This window comes from Lemur catta, chromosome 14 (assembly GCF_020740605.2).
Source record: "Lemur catta isolate mLemCat1 chromosome 14, mLemCat1.pri, whole genome shotgun sequence".
Lineage (NCBI taxonomy): Eukaryota > Metazoa > Chordata > Mammalia > Primates > Lemuridae > Lemur > Lemur catta.
This window is the reverse complement of record NC_059141.1, coordinates 5,782,111-5,792,219: the sequence shown is the minus strand read 5'-3', so window position 1 is coordinate 5,792,219 and position 10,109 is coordinate 5,782,111. Positions and strand designations below refer to the sequence as shown.

Genomic DNA, 10,109 nt, shown 5'->3' with positions numbered 1-10,109 from the left:
AGTGGTGACCAGCAACAGGCTATCTCTGATACGTTCTTCTTACGGAATGCTTATTTTAGGGTTTCAAAATAAGATGCCGACCACTGATTTATTTAATGAAGCACTTCTGATAGTTTCTAAGATTCCCCCAGCCCAGAAACATTAGATACATCACTTGAGTTTCCGAAAGTAACTTGTGAACAGACGATCGCTCCAACCCCCCAAAATGGGGCGCATTGTGCTCCCGCCAGAGCCAGAATCCCCCAGCTTTTAAGAGCAGATGGCAACTGCCCAGCGCTTCCGTATTAAGCCACCTTGCCATTTCTTTTCCTTCCTTCTTGTAATGAAAAACAGGACATCATGTGGCGTCAGCACCAAGCAGCCCCCCTCACTGTGCAGTCTGGGGGGATCCCTGTGCCAAACCTTTATGCAGTTGGGTAAAAAGAGTGGGGTAGCCCCTGGTGACTCACCAGCTTACTGCTTACCTAGTGTCCAGCTCAAGTTCTCCCACTGGAACAGGACTATCTGGAAGAATTTTTACACGATAACTCCTAAGAAACCAGTAATGATTCTTGGACGGGTTTCCGAGACGGCGCCCAGGGTGTGGCTGCAGGGGCATGACAGAAGTGGGTGGACGAGCCTCAGGGGCGGCGTCACCCTCGGCCTTAGAACCAGGGGCTGGGGCTCCGTTTCCAACAACTTCCAACCCAGGCTGCTGGGAACCCACCCAAACTCGTGCAGCCTCAGCTCTGCAATTGGACAAATATTATGACAGATGTTTTCCTGTGTTAGGTAAAAACACCTGTAACTGGACTTACACTTTTCTAAACACTCTGGCATTTTTTTTTCCTTAACACACTGCAGTCTTTGAGAAAGGGCTGCTTTTCTGAAAACTCTCATGTTGAGATGGGACCAATTTCTGAAGGAGTAATGAATCTCAAGGACTTAACTTTCTAATCCCACAAAGACCTTCACTACAGAAAACTGTACAAAGTAAAAAGAAAATTACATAACATAAAAAGACCATCTATAGAAAATTAGGAAAGACAACCAAACTCTCTTGCAGAGGAAATAAACTCAAGAAAAAGCTGATTATGTAGATTAACCCAACGACCACCCAAAGCCAATTCTTGAAGTCCCCGGGCAGTTCACGACTACAGAGACCTACAGAAATCCAGACAGTTCCGGAAGAGCAGGAAACAGAAGCCAGGCTGGGGACGACCAGCCAGTGGGTCCCTCCCATGGAACGGTCTTCAGACACATGGCCAATGAGCAGCTCATGTTCCGATTGGGTCAATCACCTGCAAACTGCTTGAAATGAATAGGAACACACTACTCTGGGGGTCTAACCCCCACTTTTCTAGAAAAACATGATCAGGTGCCTGTCCCTGATAGCTGTGTTGGGTCTCAGCCACTTGGCAGGACAGTTGCTGCCAGGTCTGTCTCAAGGCCTCTCGGGGGACAGTGAGCTCTCAGGAGGCAGCCAGCCCCGACTGGGGCGTCACGGGGAGCAGCCCTCCCCAGGCAGGGCCAGCCTGGTCCTCCCCAAGCCTTGGGGCCCAAGAGGCGTTCCTGTGGCCTGCTGAATCCCAGGACGAAGCCACCGCAGTGGCCTCTGCCTCCTACAGCCAGCACCTCCCCGGGGACACTGTTGAGGTTTGTGGGTTACACACTGTTTTCTGGAAGAGACAGGGCCAAAAATAGGCCTGTGACATACCCACTTCCTACTTTTTAATGTGTACAGGCTGCGTTGGTTTTTTTGTATGTTTCTTTCAAGATACGTATTCTAGAATTTTTGTAAAAACAGCTTTCTGCCTTTAAAAAAATTCTTTCTTTTCATCCTCTCAATGTCCCCTATAAAAGCAACTTACTTGGCTAATCTAACTCAAGGTGGGAGAGCAGGGAGGGGGCACACCCCAAATGCACTGAAAAAATAACAAAGTCTGGCTGGGTTTTAAAGCAGCCTTCATCTAAATTACACGAGTACACAGAGAAAATCAGCAGAACCATCCAGACATGGATTCAGTCATCAAAGGAACCAAGTGACACCAAACGCCCTTGGCTGCATGCCACGTGCTCTTACCAATTTCCGGGCCTGGAGCGTGGAGGCTTGAAAATCAACGCGACACTCGAAAGAGCATCAGGAGAGCGGGTGGAGGGTCTGAACCGACCCGGCCCTTTCAAGATTAGCCGCACTCTCAACAGTCCGAGCCTCGCGTAAGTCAGTATTTAGCTGTTTTAAGTGAAAACAAAGGCTTGACGTTGCCTCTGACTCAACTTCTTCACTGCCCTATGAAACTTCCTGAGAAACGTGCTATGAAAATTAGGTTTGATTCCCAACATTCTGGGGTACAACGCCCACCCTCTACCACGGCCCATCTTGAGAGTGCCAGTGTGGCAGAAGCGTGCGGTGGGACCTGAGCTTGGATGCAGGACTTGGCCTCGCCCGTGACCATTTCTAGCTTCAAGATTCCCATTGGCAACCCTGCAGCCCACTTGTCCCTGAAAGGTTGTGCTCGGTACGGAGCGCACCTGCACAGGTGTGTCTCACAGCAGGTGCTCAACGAACGCCACCTCCTTCCTCTCTGTAAAACCTCTAAGAGCCACTCCTCCCCCAGACCCTCCCCAGGGTGGACCCCAGCTCTTCGAACAGCACCCCCCACCCCTGGTTGTCGTCCCCGTGCCCGTACAGCTGCAGAAAGCGAGGACCTGACCAGGTGTGGGAGATTCTCCGGACTCAGCCCCCAGGACGGTGGAGGAACAGGTTGGTGGGCACCCTGGGGTGGGGTCACTGCTCAGAGATCATCTTAAAGCAAGGACCAGGTAAGGCAATTCGGAATTTTCTCCCTTCCAAATAACTGTATCTTTCTACGAAGCTTCACCCTTGACTGTTTTTTCCTAGCTTTACCTGAGAATAACATTATTAGTACGTTCATTTGTACTATGGAGTTTTAAGTCATGTCTAGTTGACTATTGTATATTTACATAGCTAATGTAATTGTGGCTAATCACATAATTACTGGAAATGTGCATAATTGCTGATCCCAACATATAATTATAATGTATAGCAACATTATGAATCCCATTTTTAAAATCCACATTTTGGGGCTATTTAAAGACAATTATTAGAAATGATTGCGGACTGCCTATAGGCAGGCTTCAACACTGCTTCTTTACAAAGTGCTTTAAAGAAACAAAACAAATAGTGATTTTATAACGCATTCTGACGAAGACAGGTAAAGCAAAACAGCCCCCCAGAATAAAAAACACACAAATAAAACCTAAAACGTCAAACAAAACAATTCTGGCCACAGTCTGTGCAGGATGCTCTTCCCATGGGGAAGGACACAGGAGCCCTCCCGTCTGCGGGCCCCGATGGGCGTGCGCCAGGCGAGGACGGCTGCTGGGGGGACGGTCCTCCCACATCCACATCAGGCCGCGGAGGTGACTGCCAGCTGACTGGACACCTCTGCCACTTAGCTACCTCGGCAACGGGCAGGCTCCTGTCTCTGTACCCTGCACATGCTAGGACCACTGGCGAACTTTCTTAGGGACTGGTCCACGAGATGTGCCTCCACAGTGGCAAGTTCAAACCATGAAGAAGAGCAGGACACTAAACAGGAGAGAAAGCCACTGGGGAAAGTTCTCCTCCACCTCATCCCTCCGGCAACTTCTCCCGTCCTTCCACATGACAAAGGTGACGCAGAGTAAGATTCCCAGAATTTATAACTTGCAGTTATTTAACTGACACCAGTCTCCATTTTCCCCAGGTCTCTCCGAGGAGCCCATCCTGCTCACCTTTTATTCTCTGTGCTCCTGAGAACATTCCAGACGTGTGGAATGTTTCATGGGACTGTTTATTTAAAAGCAGGTTCGGATCATTTCCCTTTTTTGGCAGAGCAACGGAAAAATGCGCTCCTGAGTTATGTTATAAAAGGGACTTATCACAGCTGAGCTGATGATATCCTCAGAATCATTCTTCTGTGTTTCTAAGACATTTGAACAAAATGAAGTAAAATGAAATATCTATTTCTCAATTTTCAAGCTGCAATCTCAATAGCTACAGGAAAGGACAGTGTTTAGTAATTCATTCCATCACAACCCACAATAAGGTGTTCTCACAACCATCAGCAAAGCCATTGTGGTTTATTACAGTTCTGCAGACCCAGGGCTCTAGAAAATGCTTTTCTGGGTTTCTCTTGTAATGCTGAGTGACAGACAGCTAGCCCTCATCTCTGACTAGCAAATATTTGGGGCAAACCAAACTAGCTCTGCAGGATGCAATGAGGTACTAAAACTCTCTGGCTGGTGCAATTCACAAATGTGATGCATCAATTATGTCAGCAAGCTAAGCAGGGAGGAAAACCAAGACCTCAATTACTCATCAAAAAGAGAAGACCACAATCTGGTTCTGACCAGCCCATGTTATCCGAGGCTGCTCCATCATAATTCCTGCACGACAGTATTCTAGGGTGGTTTGGTAGTGGGCATCAGAAAAGACAACAAATTACAAATGTCAAACTAGAAGAGTTGCTTTTTTAAAAAAATTAAAATTTGTCTTTTAAGTCAACTCCATCCAATTGACTTAGACGGAGTCCCCAAGACTGGCTGCACCCTATTCTCAGCGGTGTCAGAGTCCGGCCATACGAAGAGTGAGGCTCCACACTACCTTCTCTTGCTTTGAATGGGTCAGGGAGGAAGGGGCTGGACAGGCCTGGAAGGCAGGGCAGGGCTGTGGGAGAAGAACACGAGCAGGGTCATGCTCGGATCCCGCCAGTGTGCCTCGGGTGTAGCCCTGGAGAGCCCTGCCCGGGTCCGGTGGGTCTGATGACCAGGGCTTTGCAGCGGGCTTATGATGCAGGAGGAGGGGACGAGTTGGAAGGAGTTAGTGTTCCTACAGACCAACACCAGACAGACAAAGTTCCTGTAAGCCTGGGAGCCGACAGGGAAACTTCGGCAGAAAAAGGCAGCTTCATGCTTTTCATCATTTTAAAACAAAACAAAACAAACTTAACAGGATACAGGGAGTCCCTGGGGGTGGGGGAGGATAGGATAGTTTGGAAAGGTTCTGTGGACATTGACACAGAACACTCTGCAAGTAGTTCAGGATGACAAGAATAGAGCGTGGTGAGAACCCGGAGCCTTGGGGGAGGCGGAGGGAGGAGCAAGGCTCCGGTGGAAGGAACAGCTGAACGCACCAGGTGGAACAGAAAGCTCAGCCTGCCACTGCCCAGCCCCTGCAAAGTGGGTGTTCCCTGTCTTGACCATGGCAGGCGCCACCAGGACTAACTGAGCCTACCACGTGGGAGGAGCGCCAATGAAGCGCCTTGGAACGGCCCTTACTACTTAGTGAGACGTCAGATGTGGGAATCGTGGATTATGAGCTACACCCAAGGAACTTAATTTTCAGCTCATCTGTGTTGATAGTGGTTATTGAGAAATTTTTTTAAAAAATGACTTCAACTGTATCTGAAACACCACACATAAAGGTGACACGAATTCCTGTTATAAAATATTGGCTGCAAATCCCCTATTTCAGATGAAGAACTGGGAGGGAAGGTTGGTGAGCCAGGCTTGGGACAGAGGGGCTGAGAGCACGGCCGCCGGCTCTTCAAGTCCATTCTTGTCTCCGATGTGGTATTAATACCTTTAGCACAACAGCTGGGTGGAGAAGGTGGAAACGGCCAGAAGAGGGGACGTGGCAACCTCAAAGATGCACCTTTGCACGGGAAGCCACAAGTACACCCTACACCTCGTCACTCAAGCAGGGAGCCCAGACTGGGAACGTTCTGCAAACCCAATGGGCCACGCTCTTCAATAGCATCAATGCCTCCGAAAGTCAAACAGGCCAAGGGATGATCTTAGGCTGCACAGACTAAAGACACTGGACGAGTAAACCCTCAACTGCTTCCTGCACAGGTGAAAAGACGTCAAAGACAAAACGGCTACAAGCAGGTGCGTGGGGGAAATGTGAACATGCAGCCTGTAGTAGACCATCTTGTCATGAGGTGAAACTCCTGGGGGTGACTATGGTCTTGTGGGTATGTAGGAAATTGTCTAAAAGGAGACACATGCCACAGGTACCCAAGAGTAAACTGCTGCCTCTATGATGTTTTTTCAGATGGTTCTGGAAGAATCTACCCATCCATCGATCCATCCACACATACACGCATTTATCTGCCTATGTGTTTATCTCTATCTGGCTAATGTTAGCTGGAGAACTGAAGGAAATATTGGTGTTCACTGTACTATCCTATCGACATTTCTGTCGGTTTTAATTGTCTTCAAAAAATTTGAATGTTTACTTTAACAGCTCCTTAAAGGCCAACTCCCAAACTCCTCGCACTGTGGGGGAACCCCACAGATGTGGGGGGATGGTCAGTGCTTTCACGTTCCCGCAGCACAGAGTTCTCGCGGCTGTGGAGTCCCTCAGCAGAATGTCTCCGACGTCCCCAGCCCAGGCAGCTCGGGCCACATCTACTTAGAGGACAAACGAGTCCATGTGGGACGCTTCGGGGACATGCACCTGGTGGGTCCCAACTCCCGCACCGACTCCTGGCCTGCGGAGTGCACTTAACCCCAGGCCCAAATCCACACGCCCCGAGTTTCCCACCACTCGCTAATTGGGAGAGGATAGTGCTTAATCAACATCTCAGAGTTTTGTCCCCAGGTTTCCATTAGATTTTAATTATGTTTATTTTTCCTTTCATGAATAAAACACTTCCAGACATTTTCAAAGATAGCAGGGACTTGAACACATCCCGAGGGGCAATGCTGGGCTCCTCAGAATATCTTGGCATTCATCATTGTAAATGTCTTAATTCAAAACAGATAAAGCCCAGGAAGTAAAAAAGACATGGTCCTAATATATAGCGTCTTTCATATGCAAAATAACCTTACGTACAAGGAAGAAATGGGCAGTAGGTCCTATCCCCCACCCTACCCCAGGGCCAGGCCTTGTTCTCTGGGAGGGCAGAGGGTGCTAGAACTGGAGAAGGGACCCTGGCTTGGAGGCTGGTGACAGTCTGGCCCAGCCATCTCTGGCAAGCAGCTCGTGCAGGATTTGAGAGACTGTGCGTCTTTCATTAACAACCGCCAAACACGCTGGCTCTTACCTTCGCAAATTCTGTCCAGTCGCTGTCTCTTGACTTTGTGCTTATCCACAAGGGCCATTCTTTATGGAACTTTGCAACTCTCAGATTCGAATGGCAAAGCAGTCCTCTAAGAACTTAGGGGAACTCGCAGGAGTCTGCGTGCATTACGCCACTATGAACCCTGAAACAAGGAGAAAAGAATCCTTACTCTCTGGAGACCCTCGGGACACAGGACGACAGGTTGTTCGGGACTTAACCTGCCACTTTCTACAAGGGGACCTGCCATCTGGGCACGTGGTGCCCACTCTCCTCCCCAAAAGCTGTCGATGGAAGTTGCTCGAAGCCCACCTTAGCAATCTCCTGCTTTCTATCTCATAATCTATCTCATAACGGGAAGCAAACAAACGCACACGAGACGATTGCCAGTTATTTCTGAAAGTAGCAAACGCCAAGGGATCTCTTGCTTTTTCACTCCAGGGCTATAAACACCAATCACCAACCAATCTGAATTGTAAGAATTTATATTCCAATGCCAGAGACCACGCGACAGCCGGCTGGATCTGCCCTTGGTTCTGTACCTCAGAGGGGCGGAGCCTGAGGGGACAGGTTCGCAGCCCCCTCGGGACACGTGGGAGCAGTGCCAGACACAGACACCCACCGTGGCCACGCAAGGGGCTCTCTCTATCCCGGGCCTTCTGCCTGGTGGTTTACAAAAGTACTTTCCAAAACGGCCACGTGAGTCAGGAGTCAAAGCCACAGCAGAGCACAAGCCCCCAGGCCCACCGCACGAGAAGTGGCAGGAAGCCACAGCAGCACCTAACCAAAGTCTGCTGAGTGCCACCGTCCCGCACCTTCCTCACATCTGGAGGGGGCTGCTGTTGGCACCAGCAAAAGCAGCGTCCCAGGCTGCTGGCCCTGTCATGTGGTCCCAGCTTTGCAGGCTGAGAGCAGTTCTTAGATGGAGGGGTGGCTGGCAAGCCCATCCAAGCACCCCACGGTGACCCGGGCAGAGGTGAGGCAGATGGGGGAGGCCACCCAGGAAGGCCTCCCACTTGGTGCGGGGCGTGTGGGGCTCCCCAGAGGCAAACCCAACAGCTGTCTGAGGAACGGGGAGCTGCTGCCCAGCCTCCTTCTGGAGGAGCTGAGCATCCTGGAAGCTCATCCAATGCTCGGCCGATGAGCTGAAGGCCCCAGGTCCCCGACTGCTACCCCCAACATGCCAGCATGATCACTGCTCAGGAACGGCAACCTTCTCATCAGCTAATAAGAGGCTCGAAGAACCTCAACCAAAAACCACACAATTCGAGACCCATTCTATGGTCTCCTGAATTTTACTCAAAGAATACAACCAAACTGGTCTTATTTTAAACACACACCACCCACACCCCCACACACGAAAAGTTATCCTCAGTGAACCAGGAAACAGAGGGCCAGGAGACGGAAGTGAAGCTCAAGGGTTAAAATCGAGGACGTGATGTACTGTCATCAGTTATGCACACCACCAGGAGTTACTCTGTCAGAGGTCAGACTGCAGGGCTACCAGGTTTCTGGTAGTTAATGGCTAATTTCCCAGCAACGAGGCTGAAAAAGCATCCTAAAGATTTATGGCAATAATTATGTGATTTTCGAAAAAAAGAGCTAGGAAAAAGCACAATTTCCAATCACATAAATAATTAATGCAACATCCGGGAGATACTGAACACCTTCCAAGACTGGGAAGTGGTTCCCTCAACCTGGAATGAGCGTGTCAGAGTAGAGATGAGGTTGTCCAAAATGAGCGGGGTCACCAGTTAGGTAGAGCCATGTGGACGCGTTTTGAAAACGCTTGCTTCACTACTGACGGGTGTTCTGAAAGAGAAGAGTCCCTAACCCTGGCCAGCTCGAGACCAGAGTAACAGACAGAGGGCACAGGACCTACGGGTCTCCAAGCTTTCGTGCCCCACGAGACAGGCGCTCTCCACGAGGCTGACCGGGGGACTCGGGCCAGCAATTGTCATTTGCTCAGGCCCAAGTTCTGAGGTCCAAACTGCAATCTGGCCCCTCCTGGACTCTGCTGTAAAAACAGAACTCCACATTAGCTGCCTCATCCAAAGGCTGAGAGAATTAATTAGTTAATATCTGTGAAGACCATGGAGATGGGAAATGACAGCATTATAGGCAAGACGGCTTTCACACCCTCCTCCCCCAATCCCCGGGTGAGGCGTAATCATTCTTTTTGCTTTCCTTTGAATTTTAATTTGTATAATTAGATGGCTTCCTGAAAAATTGATAAGCAGAATCTCAATCATGCAATCAAAGGGAAGATCAGCTTACACAAATGCCTGTGCTCTACTATTAAAAAGAAAAAGGCTGACTCCCACGTCTGGCTTTATTTTGGGGGTGAGGGGGGAACGCCTCTGTGTCTGCCCTTCCGAGGGGTCCTCTCTCTGCAGACCCCCGGCCGCGGCACCCACCCGTGTTTTCAGCCGACCCTGCTGGCAGCAAATTCAGACTCCCAAGGCCACCAGTCTCTGGGGCTGGCCGGACTTTATGGCAGTGACCCTCAATCCCCTCCCCCAATTAGTTCTTTTGAAACAAGAATGTATGAAATCTGACATTTTCCTCCCCAGCTCTCCCAAGGAGCAAGCACGCTATTTAAGAGGACTTAATTAACAAACCATCTTTCCAGTGACAGCCACAGGCCCTCCTTAGAGCTGAGCTGGGCACACTGGCCCCCAGCTGGTGTTTACACCGAGGATACCAGCACTTCACCATCCACACCATGGTTCTGGGCTCTCTTGTGTCACAGCTCTCGTGGTGAACCAACCTCTGCCTTTGTTTTATACCAGTCTCCAGTCATAAATCATGATCCTTTTTGCCATTGAATTTGTCACCATTATCACCTATTGGCACTATCAATGTTTAACAACAACGAAAACATAGAAAAAGGAGGGGGAATGTGCTTCACTCTCCCACTTCTACTGAACTTTTCTTCAAACCATGGTAGTTAGTGGTGGACTTGTAGGTGGGGACAGAGTTCTAGAACCCACTTGCAGA

The 10,109-nt window shown here is 49.6% G+C and overlaps 1 protein-coding gene across 6 annotated transcripts in view; it reads right to left on the bottom strand.

Moving 5' to 3' along the window:
- CTBP2 (C-terminal binding protein 2) overlaps positions 1–10,109 on the bottom strand; it is a 147,663-nt gene that overhangs the window by 33,935 nt on the left and 103,619 nt on the right. For all 6 annotated transcript variants that reach the window (XM_045568001.1, XM_045568003.1, XM_045568005.1 and 3 more), the window contains one exon: positions 7,095–7,254. In XM_045568001.1, the coding sequence (XP_045423957.1) occupies positions 7,095–7,152 (58 nt within the window). In that variant the 5' untranslated portion in view covers positions 7,153–7,254. The remainder of the gene's footprint in view (positions 1–7,094; positions 7,255–10,109) is intronic.